The sequence below is a fragment of the Mauremys mutica genome, chromosome 8 (genome assembly GCF_020497125.1).
Source record: "Mauremys mutica isolate MM-2020 ecotype Southern chromosome 8, ASM2049712v1, whole genome shotgun sequence".
NCBI lineage: Eukaryota > Metazoa > Chordata > Testudines > Geoemydidae > Mauremys > Mauremys mutica.
In genome coordinates this window covers 111,431,916-111,449,611 of record NC_059079.1, presented here as the reverse complement: position 1 = coordinate 111,449,611, position 17,696 = coordinate 111,431,916, and the positions used below count along the sequence as shown (strand labels likewise).

The 17,696-nt window shown below is 43.3% G+C and overlaps 1 protein-coding gene across 1 annotated transcript in view; it reads left to right on the top strand.

Moving 5' to 3' along the window:
- The window catches only part of LOC123376339 (collagen alpha-6(VI) chain-like), a 62,344-nt gene extending 49,526 nt beyond the window's left edge, over positions 1 to 12,818 (top strand). Inside the window, exons 19-21 of the mRNA XM_045028257.1 lie at positions 6,512 to 6,605; positions 6,840 to 7,102; positions 12,491 to 12,818. Of these exons, the coding sequence (XP_044884192.1) occupies positions 6,512 to 6,605; positions 6,840 to 7,102; positions 12,491 to 12,663 (530 nt within the window). The 3' untranslated portion in view covers positions 12,664 to 12,818. The remainder of the gene's footprint in view (positions 1 to 6,511; positions 6,606 to 6,839; positions 7,103 to 12,490) is intronic.
- Positions 12,819 to 17,696: the final 4,878 nt, after the last annotated feature.

Below are 17,696 nucleotides of genomic sequence, written 5' to 3'. Positions count from 1 at the left end.
GAAAACCTACTGAATGGACAGTAACCAATTTCTCAAATATTGCTGTGTAAGGATTTAGTATTGGTACCCAGACACTGACCAAAATTGTTTTGAATAACGTGCCTCAGTTAGGATGCAGTGTTACTGATCCCAAATTGACCAGTACTAACAGGGAATTTTATATACCTAATTTGTAGTTACTATGTAACAATTTTTTTTAACCAATTTGTTTCTCCTTGCCTTCATGTTGTTTGCTGCCCTCCATTTGTTGATTTTTACCTGTGTGTTGGTTAAACAGTTTAGCAAGGTTATGCATATTGTAAATGTTGTACAGCAATAATACAACAGTACAACGATAATATAGTTGTTTTTACACAGTAACCAAGTTGAAATTAAATGACAGTTTATCCTGGTCCAGCAAGTGGTTTTTAGCTGATTGTTAGCTTAATTGTTCATATATGGTAGATAGAGGTGTTTTTGACCAGTCTCTTATTTATAAAGTACTTCATTTTTCTTTTCTTGATGCTTGGGGGTTTCTTCACTGTATACTAATATTTTCTAGTGTCTTCAGGGTGTGATATTTTCTGGTGTCTTTGGTCTATGGGATGCAACAACTTTTGTTAGTTAACATAGTAAAGTTTTTTTTCCCCTGTAACCCAAACTTTAATACAAAGTTTAACTTTCTCCCTATTACATTGTAAACAAACTATGTAATAGGGACGGAGTCTTTTATAACACAAGCTATACTTTTGCAATTGTTGTGTAGACATTCATTTTCATTTGAGCTGCATTACTAATATTTTATATTAAATGTAATGCTTAACTGCTAAAATAAATGCTCACAATCTTCTGTGAGAAGGTGTATTGCTTTTTTCCCCCTGCTGAATATTCTGTGTTAGTAAAAGAGTCAATAACATAATTTTCACTAAGCTTTTTAGAATAAATTTGCTTGTGATACCAATTTCACTCTTGTTAACTCTTTAGAAGCACAAACTTTAACAACCTCTGCTTCCCATTAACATAACATAACAAAAGAAAAGCGTATAAAATTAAACCAGCTATAAAATTAAACCAAAATAAATTTTAAATACATGCAAATACTCTGAGGGTATTAAACTTTCATGATGCTTTGTTGTATTTGGGAGTCAAAGGTGGAAACCTGTTGAAAATGCGGAAACCTGTTGAAATTGTTTGGTTAGCTTTATGCATAAATTGTTATTTTTAAACATTTTTTGCTATCACATTCTTATAACTATATTTAAAAGTGCAAACAAGTTTATAAAAACCCAAAACAACAAATTGACATTTTGTTAATATTATCTTTACCTTAATGTTGAGGTTTCGCCTTCATTTTTTCTTTGAATAACAAATATAAAAAACTTTAAAAACAAAAATGTGATTAATAAAATAATTATTTTTGTTTGCAATTGCATTATTTGTTGAGGCAGAAATATATATACATATATTTGTAACTGAAACCGTTTTGAACTTTTCACAAAAAAATTGGTGTTAATAATACTATGATTATACCCCAACCAGGATCTTAAAATAGTGTAGTAACACATATACGTATATATTTTTAAATGTATAAAATTGCCTTTTGTTGCAACAAATTAAAAATAATAAAAAAGTCACATGACACACAACATACAACGCAGGACAACACACATGACATACAGGACAAACTTACAGTTACAAACAAATGGTGCCATAATTCTATTCATAACTATATAAAATAAGGCAAACAAAAATAAAAATGGTTAAACATTTGAATAAACAAGTGATTGCCTTATTTAAAACTTTGAACAAAAACTGATAAAAATATATTATATTAATATTTGCCAAATGTATTCATTTGGTACCAACGAATTTTGCATTACTTTATATTTAACATTATTTTAAAACTCTGCTATATGGAAATAAGAAAAGCCCATGTTTCAAATATTAGTGAGTGGTTAGGATTAGAAGCAGTGTCCATTTCAGTTGCTTGGCAATCATATCTTCAAGAAAGTTAGGAATAATTCCAGCTGTTGCATTCCTGAAGAGTTAAAATAATTAATGTACTGGATTCCTTTAAAGTAAAGTTTTTACCTTGTTTTCTTTGTATTTCTTGTTTTGTTCTGTTTTCAATTGCTTTAGCTTTTTGAGGTTTCTGTAAAAACTATAACTTTTAACACAGAGAAAGAGTCAAAGTGAGGAGAGGCAGGGAAAAAGAGGTGGGGGTGGGGGTGAAGAGCTACCTAGGAAGGTAGTGAGACTTGAACCCAAGGGAGATTAACTCATAAGGTACAGGCAGCAGCAGCAAGTTTAGCAAACTGATAAAGGATATAAAAGAAAACATACTGGTTTGTAAAAATATTTGAGAAAGGAGGTTATATTTTTAGCTGAGTGTGGAGTGTGGTTCCATGGGTGAAAGCAGTTGGGAAACAGCACCTTGGGTTTTTATCCTGGCTCTGAGATGAGAGTGGGGGTAATTATCTGCTCTTGTAAAATCTGAATTTGTTCCCCCAGTGGCTGTTGCTTTTGTCTGCATGCCAAACAGATTGAAGGAATGCCCTTTTTTGTCCTGCAGTTAACTGTTGTTGGGCAACTCCATATGTTAATGCATCAATTTTAGGTGTTAACTTACTCAATTTTAGTTTTTGACTTTGAAATTCCTTTTTATTCATTTCTCTGTGATTGAGTCGCAGCTCCTGTCTTGTAATGTGCTCTGTGAACTGTTCCATTTTTTCCTTCATTTGATTTACCAGTTCAGTGAAAATATTGTGTGCTACTTTTTCCATCTGTGCATTTACTTGTCCCGTTCTAACAGGCACAAGTCTAGGTCCCGGTTTAGGTTGTACCAGAACCTGGCTTTTATCATAAAGCAGTGTTTGCACTGCAGTGGACCCTGTTTCATCTTTTAATTTTACTAGAGTCACCTTTTCCCACTTCTGTCCCCATTCTTCAGGCACATTCTTCTGTCCTCATTCTTCAGGTGGCTACCTGAAGCCTGCTGTTTACTACCAATATTTATAACAGGGGATGGCACATGTATTTTTTGTAGGTTCCTTGCAGCTGTTTCTAATGTTTTATTCTGTTTCTGTGCCGGTTGTCTCTGGGCTGCTTGCCTCCCTGCAAGGGGCTGGGAGCATTCCAGGGCTTTGTAGCTTCTTTTGATTCTTGTATCTCTTTTTTTGTTACTGTTACTTGCCCCACCAATTTTGTGGCATGCTTCTTTAACCATTTAACAGCCATGGTTATAGTTGGCAATATTTTACATGTTAAGACTACAGTCTCTGCCCTAGCCTTACAAATTACATTACATATGTCTTCCCCATTATATTTTTTAAACTCTGTGGGGATTTGCAGGGAGGGATTGGGGGGCTCTCTAGCTTGTGGTTAGATCGCGATTCCCACAGCGGACAGCTCGCCTACTCACCAGATCACGATCAGGGTCACCAATGTCGTCAGATGTCACCGGTGTGGTGCTCTGTTCTGTTCAATGTTGATAACAATTGGCTGCATGCATGTGTTCCCTCTGTGTGCTGTCCCAGCTCTGCGCAGATCGCCGACACAGCAGACCCCAAGAGAACCCCCAATGACCACAGACTCTCATAAGGTACGAAGGCACCCGGCCAGGTTTATTGTCAAATGAAGCACAGTAATAGTTTCCTGCAGACTCTACAGGACATACTACAAATATGTGCCCCCTGACAATGGACACAGCTCAGTCAGTGGCGGGACTCTCCACTGCCCCCTAGGCCAGACAAAGACATCGACTAAGGGATGCATTCTTATACCCAGGTAAAACAAGTTACATATCACTCCTGACACATTGAGGTACAAACCCTCTGCGTGTTGGGATGCTGCCTCTCTCCTTGTACACGTTGGTTCGAACAAACAACTCTATCCATCATATTATCCTTTTGACCCTGTCTTTAGGGTGGGTCAGCCTGTTCCTCATTATCTCTGTGGAATGCGTTTGTACCAGAATGTTCTGGTGCCATCCTGGCACATGTTCATCCTATTAGTACATGATACCTTTTAGATATGTGTATATGTGCAATTAGCAGCCTTCTTCTTGCCAACTTCTGTGAGCAGGGCCTGCCTCTGGCTCACAGCTTAACTTTGCTTTATGTTAGGAAAGTCTTGACCATTACTTTAGTTCAGGCCTCAGGCCTCTGATACAAGGGTTTATCTTACTATACTTATGTAACCCCAAAGAAGATTACCTAGATTCCTGGGGCTCTGTCTGCTGGCAGCTCAGGGAAAGGCACACTGTCCCTGGTAGGGAGGGGAAGCCAAGGCAAACTTAGAGTCTGTCCGGCAACCAATAGGGAGTGAGATGCCCCTCCCAGGCAGGGCCAATGCTTCCACTAGGTGACCCTAGGCGGTCACCAGAATTTGGGCAGCAGAATTTGGGGGGCAGCACTTTGCCGCCTTTGGCAGAAATTCGGCGGCAGGGGGTCCTTCCGCTCTGGGTCTTCGGCAGGAAATTTGGCAGCAGGTCCTTCACTCGCTCCGGGACCCGCTGCCGAAGTGCCCTGAAGACGCGGAGCGGAAGGACCCTCGCCGCCGAATGCTCAGAGGAGGAGCCCTGCCACCTAGGGCGGCAAAAACCGTGGCGCTGCTCCTGCTCCCAGGGAGTTCAGGAAAGGGAAGAAGCCATTTTTGAGTCAGTCTGGAGCCAGCCAGGGAAAGGGCATGACTGGCTGTGTGGGGAGCTAGTAAGTCCCAGGCCTGCATGCAGGGTTCCCCCTGAGAACTGGCCTCTAGGGACCTGAAAGCAAGATCCCTCAGCTGGGCTTTTCCTTCTCCACTGATGTTTCCCAGTTTGTAGAGTTTTACTGGGAAACTCCTCCAGCCAGGCTAAGTTAGCCCTCCAGGTGAGACCAGCTCCCTAGGTGAGACCAGTCACCACATGGTCAACTCTGCTCTGGCTGCTAGTTCAGGGCTGTTGCCTGCTGTGCGTGTGTCTGGATGCTGGGCTAGGAGACTACAGTTTGGATTTTAGTATGGTTGTGTAATCTGCACCTTGAGCCCTGCACCCCTTTGTGGTGAGTGGAAATCCTGGGACCAAAGCAGCCTGATTCCTGCCTGAAGAGTATCCCTTCAGGATCATTTGTGGAGCTTGTGAGTGCACCATCTTTTAGTTAGTCAGTCAGGGAATTTGTTTTGGGGACTCCCTACTCCTTGAACTGTGTCCTCAAGCCAGGTAGTAAGGGTTTGGGGATTTTATAACCTGCTGCATATTAAACCTGTGGAGGGATTTAACAACTTCTCCCCTTTGAGAGTCCTTTGGGCTATCTTGAACCCAGTTAGCCACACTGCTAAACCACTGCAGAGAAGAATTTTGTGGTCATAGGTCATCAAGGGCCCCACCAAAGTACCTGTATCAATGGGACACTAATCTTACATTTACTACATCAAGTCACATGACTGGGGAAAGTCCCAGGTATTAGCAGCGTGGGCACTTGTGAACCTAACAATAGTGTTTTAGGTTATATAATACAATAATTATATTAAACAGGAGACAAATATAACATAACAGTTATGTTATATTTGTCTCCTGTTTAATATAATTATTGTGTTATTTCTTGGAAGTCTCCCACTATCTGGCAAGTAAGTGGGGATTACCCTGTGGTTAGAATTTTCCTCCCAAGCTGCCCTGGTGACTCTGCCAGGAAAAAGCGAGGGGGGTGGAGGCACCACCAAATAAATTCATAGGAAAAAATAAAGAAGATACTCTGCTGAGTGGGTGGGTGGCAGGATCAAAAAGAACCCAGACCTGTCCATCAAAACCTGTAAGCAGATTGGCATTAAAGAAGGTAACCAGGTGGAGAGGGGGCGCTACACTTAGTGTACAAAAGAAGGTAAACTCCATTCTGATACTGTGGTGATGAGCACCATAGAAATACCTATAATACAAAACATTACAGTCTAATGATGTCTTGGGTCCAATTCTGAGGTACATTTTTACACATGCAATCCCATTGTCTTCCCTAAAGAAGAGGATCAGGTGTGCAGTCAAGAAAGAACTAAGTTCTATTCCTGGTTTTACTACAGACTTCCTCTGTGACCACTGAAAAATCACTTACTCTCTATCTCATTTTTTTCCCACCTCTGTGAAGTGGGGATAATAATTCCAGATTTTCACAGATATGAGGAATAATTTATTAATGTTCATAAGCATTTTGAGATAAGCAATATAGAAGCACCAAATATAATTTTGAAGCTGTCATTGATTTCAAGCCACACCAGGAATACATTTAAAAGAAGCTCCAACTTCTATAAAAAGATATTCAGTATATTAGAGAATCAGATGCATCTACACAAGGTGAATCCGGAATCTCCTGAGCCTCTGTTATTTGACAGGCTGTATGGGTGATATCCAGTGCTATTTTCTGTGGACTTATTTCCTCTTTGTCCTGTTTCTTGGTTGCAGGCTCTCTAGTTGTTCTATGCTTATTTATTGGAAGATGCTTACTTGAATTCATAAAAATAATTTCATGCATTTTTTTAGACTTTGCTTCCTGTGCTCTTTCTACAGGGGGAATGAACAGTTATCCTTCTCCAGAACTGCAAGAAGAGTGTGAAACCTTAAATCGAGGAGATGCACAACAGCAAGTAGCTGTTCTGGAGAGGTAGGGTAACTCCTTCTGAATTGTTGCAATGGTGTGGGGAGTACAATTGCATATGTATAGCCTGTTCTCCTAATAAAGGACCTGTCCCCTTGAAGGTAATGGCAAAATTCCCATTAGATTTCATGGAAACAGGGTAAGGCCCAAAGTTCTCCATTAGCAATAACTTGAGTGAATGAGCCTTTTGCATCTTCTTCACATATAAACTATTGCTAAAGTGGGGTATTTCCCCTGCAGGATGCCTTTCCCTGAATTTGGTGGAATTGACGGTGGTGGGACTTTGGAAGAGCTAATGGAAAGCAGAGTCATAGAAGAAATTACAGAAGCCACTCAGGAACCTGTAGATGTCAGAGAAGAAGAGAAATATGATTTTGAGGAGGAGTACTTCACAGAGGACACTGCCGAAGAGGCCAAGCTAGAGGAATATGGAGAAGCCCCAGAGAAGAAAGAAGAAAACTTAGAGGAGACAGTAGAAACTGGAGCTGCATATGCTTACTATGGTATGGTTTCTAGGTCCTGAGGCAAAGCTCTTTGAAGTCAGTGGAAAGACTGCTTGCAATGGGCTTTGGCTCAGACTCATAGTATTTAGTCAGTTTCCTGGCTTCTTAAGCCTGTTGTTGGCCACACTAATGAAATACAGCCTAATTTGCATTATGCAATTTCCGTGTGTGTAACAGAGGGCAGAGCTGGTGCTGTCATTTAGTCTCTAACTTGGATCTAGAATGTTTTATTAGAGAAATAAAGCTGCAGTTCTAGTTAAACAAAATAAACTAGCAGCTAATTCTTGTCAGTCCAGATTAAACTGAATCCTCAAAGCCTGCTAGGATATTGACACTCTCAGCAAATCACTTTATTATTAGTGAGCTAACAGAGCTGCTTCTTTTGAACGCTCACCTTTCCTGGGACGACAGTCCTTAGCCTGGGGGACAGTACATCCATGATTCCACTATCGCCCATTCTTGCACAAGGGACGAGTCATCCATCAGGTATGTCCCCATCCAAACAGAGACTCATCATACCCTGCCAGTGATAACCTTTCACTTTCCACCTAGCTGTGTGTATTTCATTGCAGATTTTCTTTATACGATGCAATAGGCTGAAAGTTAAAGATCTGGTTACTAGATTTTGTCACAAAAATTCCATAAGAGTTACCCATGTTTAATTTAGTGGCTCCCCCTCACCTGTTTGAAAATCTATAACCCAATAGAATTCCTGTTGACAAAGGGCAGATGGATGGGTGTGGGGAGTCTTTGTGTGTTGATCAACTGCTGCAATGCAAATACAGCATAATTTATAAGATGCAGTTTATGGTTCTCCAGTTAATCCATTGATAGTGATATAAATTTCTCAAAAGACTTGTATAATCTAGCAGTTCCCAAAGTTCATTGGTTCACTTACCACCTACTTTAAAAAAAAAAAAAGTTCCATCCATTCACTGCATACACTTACCACAGTTTGGGATTCCCTGCTATACCTGGCACTGATTTGCAATTCAGCATATCCATGCTGATGAAGAAGAAGGGTAGAACGGAGAGTATGAGATAAAGAAGTTATTGTCCCACACTATTTTACATCCTCCTGTTTGCTTTCCTGATACTTGGCTTTCCTTCTGTGCCAGATTCTGATTCCATACACTTGTGAAAATTTGGAGTCACTCCTTTGACTTTAGCCGAGTGAGTCTGAATTTACACTGGTGTAAATGTGATCAAAATCTAGCCTGCTGCATACCAAATTGCTGCAGGTTACACTACCTATACCTATTTTCTGAACAGCGTATTCCCAATCTAACTTATCACCACTGAACTTGGATCAGAGACTTTCATGGATTTCTCCTGTTAAGCACGGCCTTTAGTGTCATTTTCTGGAAGGAAGATGTGTTGGTAACACCTTTTTATGAACACATCTACAATAGGATAAAATAAGAACAATTTTTACATAGTTAAGACAGTTCATGCTAACATGATTTGCCTGATCACTACAGACCAGGTATAAACTGTTTTATAAACCAGCCTAGACACTAAAACCACATGGCCTTACTTTTCTCCCTTCACTTCTGTTTTCCTAGCTCCGCTCATTTCAAAACCTCACTAGTTGAAGTGAGAGTAGACTCATGACCCCTCCAACCCATGGGTGGCAAGTTTGTAGAAATTTTGGTGGTGCCCAGAACCCACCCCCCCCCCCAACTTCGCCCCCCCCAAACTCTGCCCCCACCTGTCTAAGGTTCTGGGTGGGGTTTCGGGGGGAGGTATGGGGTGCAGGTTCTGGACTGGGGATTGGGGTGCAGGAGGGGTGCAGGCTTTGGAATGGAGTTTGGGTGCAGGCTCTGGGCTGGAGGTGGGGGTGCAGGAGGGGTGCAGGCTCTGGGAGGGAGTTTAGGTGCTGGGTTCAGGCTCTGGGCTGGGGCAGAGGATGGGTGTGCAGGAGGGGGTGAGGGGTGCAGGCTTTGGGATGGAGTTTGGGTGCAGGCTCTGGGCTGGGAGTGGGAATGTAGGAAGGGGGAGGTGGTGCACGCTCTGGGAGGGAGTTTGGGGATAGGAGGGAGTGTAGGGGTGAAGGCTGTGGGGCTGAGGGATTCATGATGCAGGAGGGGGCTCAGGGCTAGGGCCGAGGGTTGGGATGTAGGGTGAGGGCTGTGGGGTTCATGATGTGGGGGGGCTCAGGGCAGAGGATCAGGGTGCAGGGGGATGAGGGTTGGGGCTGAGGATGAGGGGTTCATGCTGCGGGAGGGCTCAGAGCTGGGGCAGAGGATCAGGCTGCAGGGGGTGAGGGCTGTGGGGCTGAGGATGAGGGGTTCATGCTGCGAGGGGGCTCAGGGCTGGGGCAGAGGATCAGGGTGCAGGGGGATGAAGGTTGGGGCTGGGGGATGAGGGGTTCATGATGCAGGAGGGGGCTCAGGGCTAGGGCAGAGGTGTGGGGTGAGGGCTGTGAGGCTCATGATGTGGGGGGGCTCAGGGCTGGGGCTGAGGATTAGGGTGCGGGGGGATGAGGGCTCTGGCTGGGGATGAGGGGTTTGGGGCGTTGGGGAGGCTCAGGGCGAGGGCAGCAGCACAGGGTAAGGGCAGCCTGCCTTGCCATTAGTGAATGGCGGGCGCTAGGACCCTGGGGCAGCAGACAGCAGTTCTGCCCGGAGCCCATCTCTGGCCGCAGAAGCAGGCAGGGGAGAGGCGCACGCTGCTTTCTGCCAGGCAGGGATGCGGAGGGGAGGGGGACATAGGGGTGGGGTGGTGGCAGGCGGGGGCTGGGACCTGCTCCAGGCAGGGATGTGGCAGGGGGGAGACCCGCGGGGGCCGGGGCCCAATCCAGGCAGGGCCGGGGGAGAGACCCAGCTCCAAATATTGCTGGAGCAGGGCACCCGGCCCTCAATATTCTTGGAGCCCGAGCACCGCAAACATATATAACCTGCCACCTATGCCCAACCAGGGCCGTCTTTAGGATTTATGATGCCCTAGGCGGGATTATTAAACTGGTGATCCTGTGCCTGTCTTGCTCTTAGCAACACAAACATAAGCTATTGGAAAACTTGCCACATGCATGTTATTAAAACCAGTTTAACTTAATGAAGCACACTGTAATGCTGATGGACTAGCACTAAAGTAGCAGCACTATAGAAAAAATTCTGATTTGACAATTATGCAAATAATATTTTTTTAATTTGTCAACATTTTATTGGAAATGTATATGAAGAGGTATTGAAACAAGGATTAGTTTTTAATTAAAAGCAATCTTTCTGGCTTTTTTGGCTGCAAAATCAGTAATAATGTCATCGTATGACAAAGACAAAGTGATATCTTGTTTGATTGCAATAATAGCAAGACCAGTCAAGCATTCCTGAGTCCTTGTAGAGCGGAGATAGTTTTTAATGAGCTTTAGTTTTGAGAAACTCCGTTCTCCTGATGCTACTGTTACAGGAATTGTCAGTAGAATACGAGTGGCAATGTACACATTAGGATATATGTCAACAAGTTTGCTGGTATGAATAAACTGTACAACGTCCATCATCGATTTTGCATGTGGCAACATTGATGACAATGTACTCAATTCTTCATACAGTTCAAGTCCATTTAAATCAAAATGATCGCCGTGCTTCAGGAGGCTCTCTAGGTCAGGGGTCCCCAACGCAGTGACCGTGGGTGCCATGGCGCCCGCAGGGGCCTCTCAGTGCACTCGCGTACTGGCCGGCAGACGAGCATCCACCAAAATGCCACTGAAATTCGGCGGCATTTCAGTGGTGACGCCTCTGGATGATGCCACTTGCCGCCGATAATTTCGGCGGCATTTCGGCAGATGCTCATCCACTGCCACAGTCCTTCATCTGACGACCGCCAGACGAAAAAGATGGGGACCACTGCTCTAGATTCTTGCACTTTGTCATTAGTTGCTCTTGTTTTCCTATTTCGTTGAATTTAGTCCTGCTCAGCCCGCTGCCAGCTAAGTGAATGGAACCCCAGGCCGACAGCGGGTTGAGTGGCCAGGGTATCAGCCTGCTGCCAGCCTGGGGTTCCTTGGGGGTCCCCAGGCCAGCAGTGGGTGCTGAGTGGGGCTGGTGGCCAGGATCCCGGGTGGCAATGGGGCAGCAGCTGGAACCTCGGAGCAGCGGCAGGCTGAGCCGCTCAGCCTGCCGCTGCGTGCCATCAAAAATCAGCTCGTGTGCCACCTTTGGCACATGTGCCGTAGGTTGCCGACCCCTGCTCTATACACTAGTAAGGAGATGAGCATATTACAGTTGTTGGAAGGCTTTATTTAGCAGTAGGCTATAGGAAAGTCAGTCAACATTTTTTGTTTCTCTGATGAAAACTGGCCCACTCCCTTCCCCAAACCAAACTTGGCACAAATAATTGTCAACTTATTTTTCTGTTTTTGGCTAAGATACTGATTTTTAAAAAAAAAATATTGAAATTGAATTCAGGATTGTTAGCAAGCATTTTTGGCGAACAAATTTGTTAAATGACAATCTAAATGGCAATGCAGCACTGCTTTCCTGCTTGGCTCACCCCCAGCCTGCTGGTCCAACAGCTGCAGTAGAGGAGGAGATAGGTGGAAAACTGCAGAACCACAAAATCCACCTCTTGGGGTGCAGAGTGGCAACAGCAGCAGCAAATCCTCAGGTCCGATCACACGCCAATGGGCACCACCGCCAGCCCAACAGACCATGGTGAAGTTAGCACAGCATCTGATCTCAGGGACGGGGCACCCATGGAGCCACAGCAGCTCATCCTGCCCTGTGCAGCTCCCCCCGGATGAGATGGATCACTGCCAGCCCGGGGGAGAGACGCGCTCCCCAGCTATGGTGACCAGATCCAGATGTCCTGATTTTATAGGGCCAGTCCTGATATTTGGGGCTTTGTCTTATATAGGCACCAATTACCCCCACCTAGGGTGACCAGACCACAAATGTGAAAAATCGGGATGGGGTGGAGGGTAATAGGCGCTTATATAAGAAAAAAACCCAAAAATCGGGACTGTCCCTATAAAATCAGGACATTTGGTCACCCTACTGGTGAGTTCCTTCCCCCACCCCTTCCCAGAGACCCCAGCAGCCAATCCCCTCCCTCAGACTGTGCTGCATTAAGCTCTCTCTAGGACCCAGCAGCCCTGCCCTTACATGCTCCACTGCTTCCCATCTGTCCAGGCTCCCAGCAGAGTGGTGCCCCCAGACCTAGTGGTGCCCTAGGCAGCTGCCTGTTCTGCCTATGGCTAAGGACGACCCTGTATGCAACAAACCATGTTCTAGAGAGACAACATGTTCTCTAGTAAGACCCAAGAAAGCTTACTAATTCTTTTGTCTGCCAGCTTGAACAGAATATACTTTGCCTCTGAAGTACCAGCTCTGATGATTTTGGTTCTCTCCCTCACAAACTTTAACCGTAACCTTTATTTGACTTTTTTAGATGCTTGTGCAGTGGATCATGATGGAGGAGAGTGTCAAGATTACACTCTGAAGTGGTATTATGACAAAGAGCAGAAAGTCTGCACTCCATTCTGGTATGGCGGCTGTGGAGGCAACAAAAACAGATTTGAAACTCAAGAGGAATGTGAAGCCTTGTGCATAGCATCTTCCTAGAGTGGAGACAGTCAAACCACTTCACTTCTTCAACTATGCTATAAGGACAATGGGGAAAAAGAGATTAAAAGAAAAAGCTCTAAGTTAACAATACTGCTTCTAAATTTCAGGTAAAACAAATACATCCTTATTAAAATCCATGTGACAAGAGGGCATTTTTCTTGTTTCTTACCTGCTAACTGAATAATGAAAATGGAGTTACAAAAATTGGTCAGTTGGCCTGATTTAGGAAGAACTGATCTAGGAAATATTATTTTCTTAGCTAACAGTGCATTATTTAAAAGGGTAAGGTAAAAATTAATACTAACACTTGATATTGCTCCATATCACCAAAATGTGCACTTTTTAAATGTACTGAAGAAAATAAATCAATACCTCAGACATTTTTATAAAATATTGGAGGTGAGATGTTAATGTCAAAGTGTTTTGATTCATTGGTATGATTTTATCTTACTTAAAGAATGGACCAAAACAACATTTTAGCTCTCAAAAGATGTAAAACTATGACAGGTCCCTCTGGTCTGTGTCTAATGTAGCCTCATTCTTAGCCTTTTTTAAAAGAACCCAATATGAATAAATTCATTCTGCCTAAAATATTAAGGTGTGCGCCACTGTTTTTTAAAATTGATTTTGACAGCCTTGTAGATTGGCTTCTCAGCGCATATAAATCAGCATAGCTCAAATTCCTTTCACTGAGGGATCAATACACAGATGAAATGCCAATGATTGTGTAGGATAAGTACAGAAGAGTTAGGTCATTAGTGTTTGATACTGCTATGAAAGCCATGTATTTTTCTTTAAAGTACAAAGAATTACAGGTAGAGTTTGTTTTTGGTTTTTTAAGTGCATGTGCTATGACTTTTAAAGCCTGTTCACGACGCTACCTGGCACTGAATTTTATTGCCCAGCGGAACGATGTGGCTTTGCAGCTACTGGGCTAGATACACAAAGGCCTGGTCTACACTAAGGGCGGGGGTCGAACTAGGGTACGCAAGTTCAGCTACGTGAATAGCGTAGCTGAACTCGAAGTACCCTAGTTCGAACTACTTACCCGTCCAGACGCCGTGGGATCGAAGTCTGCGGCTCCAAGGTCGACTCCGCCACCGCCGTTTGCAGTGGTGGAGTTCCGGAGTTGACCGGAGCGCGTGGGGAGTTCAAACTATCGCGTCTAGATTAGACGCGATAGTTCGAACTCCGAGAAGTCGAACTCACCGCGTCAACCCGCGCGGTAAGTGTAGACATACCCAAAGGGATTTATGTGCTGAACTGCCATTTTAGCCTCCTAAATCCAAAATTTAGGTCCTCAAAACCCTAACTCAGATAAACACCTTCAACGACAGGTGACAAAGTCCTTAGGCACCTTAAATTTTGCCATTCAGCATGCACACAGTGCCACTGTCCAGACACTTGGACACCCAGCTCACACCTAAGCTCCGGCAGGATGCTCAGACTAGATACAGTGGGTAGAGCACTCCCCCAGGATGTGGGAGCCCCAGGTTCAAATAATCCCTTTGCCTGATTTGGTGCAGGGATTGGAATCCCCGTCTCCCACCTGGCAGGAGTGTGCCCTAACTGCTGGGCTACGGAAAATTCTGGGGTGGGGCTCTTCCAATCCCTTCTGCTCAAGTGGTGCCATGTTGTGTAAATAATTAAATAAATGGTCACTGGAACAGGGATTTGAGTCTCTGACATCCTAGGTGAGCACCCTAACCATTGGTCTATAGAGTCACCCGCACTCTTTTTCTAGCCCAATGGATATTTAATTACTTACACAAAGTGGAACAGCTTCAACAGGAGAGAGAGACCTGACCCAGAATACCCTATATCCTAGTGGTTATGGCAATCTCCAGAGAGGTGGGTTCCAATCCTTGCTCCATATCATGCAGAAGGGGATCTGTACCTTGATTTCCCATATCCTCAGTGAGTGCTCCAACCACTGGGCTAAAGGTTAAGGGGTGGGGAGAGGCAGTGGTAATATCACCACCATTTTTTTTTTATTTGGCAAGAAAGGGCTTAGGCGCCCAACTCTCAGAGAGGAATCAGGACTTTGAGGGACTGGGTGTAAGCCACACTTCTTTCCTCAGCATTTCCTCTTGGCTAGCTTAGGTGGCTCCCTTCTCAGCATGCATCCTATTCTTCGGTGCCTAACTCTCCCCTTGCAGCGTATTGAGACCCTGGGTGCTCAGCTTGAGGCTGACTTTCATTAGGTGGCAAGGGACCTGCAAGAAAGTGAGGAAACACTGAGCCTAAGTCCACTTTTTGTGGCTCTAGCCCATAGCATCCTATCTGAAACAGTATGCAGCTTGCCCCACATCAGTGGTGGCCACATAGCACTTACTATGCAATCTAGTCTCCCTCCTGGAGGAGGTGGCACAGTGATATCACCCACCAAATGGTATCCATTTGTCTGCAGCTGGAGAGTATTTGGGTGGGATTGGATTGTGTGTGGAGGGAAGAGGGGCCTGATTCTCTGTGTTGATAGAGAAATAGTTTGTTGATTTCTTAATTTAAAAACCTGATGCAAACATGTTCTGAAGCTTACCCCACTGAAAGACTCTGGCCTATCTTAAAGCCTCAAGGCCTCCTGATCTCCTATGGTGAAAGTCAGTAATGCCACTGAAATGGGTCAGGGTTGCAGCAGGATATTCATAGAGTTCAAGGTGAGAAGGGAACAGTAGATCTAGTTTGACTGTCTGTATATCACAGGCCATTAACTTTCACCCAGACTACTCTATATTAAGCCCAGTAATTGTGTATAACTAAAAGCCTATCTTGTTTGGTTAAAGCAGACCTTCCAGTAAGGCAACCAGAAATCCATGGTAGCAAACCCCAAGCAAGGATTGGCGTCTAAAGAGCCTGATTTCCCCCGCTCAAAATGGTGCAAGTCAGATGTATGTTCATTGATGTCAAAGGAGTTACCCATGTAGGCTTGGAAAGATTAGATTTTAAATTAGTAAATGTCAATTTCAACATATGCACAAAGATGAAAAAAAATATTTCCACTGGTAATAATCAAAGTTTACAGATAAGCAAGGAAAATGCTGCTTGAGAACTAGAGTTTGATTTAAGGATATTTACTTTGAATTTCTTGACATGTGCTGTTGACCATGTTTTAACAGGTGTGCAGCTTTGACTTTGAGTCTCAATGTCTTATTAAATAATTGCCTGACCCCACCCCATTTATTATGAAAATGTAAATCAAAAATTGAAAAAATGCTTAGACAGATATCCATCATAATTATAGAACAATACAGATTGAATGCTGCCAAGACTATCCTTATAAAAGTGGGATCAGTATCAAACCCCCAGTGAAAGATTTTACTATTAAACGTTACTTACTATTAAATGTTAATAGTACAGAAAGGAGCCTGAAAAATGTTCATTTGCAGAATTGGCATTTAGTTTTTAGAATAAAAATAAATGTGCTTGTGTTACCAAGCTGGCCAAACACAAAGAAGTCTCACAATCCTTCTGTTTCCTTTCACTGAGAGAACTAAAGTACACATTTTAACAATCTTTTTTTTTTAATTAATGTAGTACTTCTGATATGTACCAAACTGACAGATTAGGAAATTAAGTGCACTATCCATTACAGGCAATGCCAGTGCAAACAGTCATACATGGTATCTCACTGTTATGCAAAGAATCAGGTTCTGGAGAGTTATCCTGTGCAGTAAAAAGGCAGTTAAATCACCCCTGGGCCTTTCTGAGACTGTCAGTTTGATGGTGGTGCTGGTAGGGGTTACATAGGCGTTATCAACCTATGACTAACATCTCACCTGCATAGATTTATACATTTTTTTTTTAGCATAAATTGGCCAAGCAGCGCTGACGGGACCAAACAGTGTCAGAAACATGATCTAGTTTAGGAGCTAAATTAGACACTAGCATAGAAGAATGCAACTCTGTTGATTTAAATTGGGTTCATGGGTTGGTTTCAGTAGAGTTTAATTCCAGAGATTGCTTTCATGTCCACTGAACTCAAAATAGTTATGCTTGTTTATGCTGGCAACTAAATTGGCTATGCGTGTCTCTCTGCTCAACAATCCTCAGAAGTATCCGGGTCGCTGGCTCTTCCCCACCCCCCGCCATCTTAAAATCAGCAATAACAGTTTAAAAGCAGTAACAGTATAAAACACTGCCACTTGAAAATCTGAAATTTAGGTGATGAGAAAAGGAGACAAATCAGACAGTCTCCTCCAAGTTATATATTTACATGCAGTATCTACAGATATATTTAAACTGGAAAACTTTGGTGCAAGTTCTCTTAGAAGATTCTGGTAACGTTATGTGCAGTTCCTCAGTTAATATCCAGATGCCAGCATTCTCTTTGAATTGGCTATTATCCTTTTGTGCTTAGACACCCAGAGCCAAACTCTGGTATCAGTTACTTAAGTGCAATTTCACTGAAACTGATGGGCTCAGATAACACAGCAACTGGTGTGGCATAAGAACTTGAATATAAAAGAAACAGTGGAATTGTACTGATATAACTGATAGCAGAAAATGTCTTGAAGTGTAATAACTAGGAGAATATACTGAAACCTTCCTAAAAATAAAAAACAAAAAACACTTATATTACTCTCCTCTATTGTTACCGAACAGCAGTCTACTATATTTACTGTGAGCTTGATCCTGGAAGTTTCCCCCACTGATTTCTCCAGATTTGGCCCTGACACAGGTTATAACAGAGTTTACAGAATGTATGCTCACAGTTTGCCATGTTATTACCTCTGACTGATAAAGACACTTTGTGCTAATTTCCAAATTCACTGGAAACAATTCTATGTATACTGACTGATGGGATACAAGTGCTCATATGCAACATACAGATAGAACACCACACAATACAATATGTGGCTGTTGTGAGGTACATACAAGCCCGAAGAGGCAAAGTTTTCAAAAGTGCCTAAGGCAATTGGGCACCAAACTTTAAGACACATGAAAGATCTCACCCTAGTTGCATAGCTAGGCATAAGACTGAATCCAAGTGACATCAGCGCCATCAGCAGGGTGTCCCACTGAAAACCCTA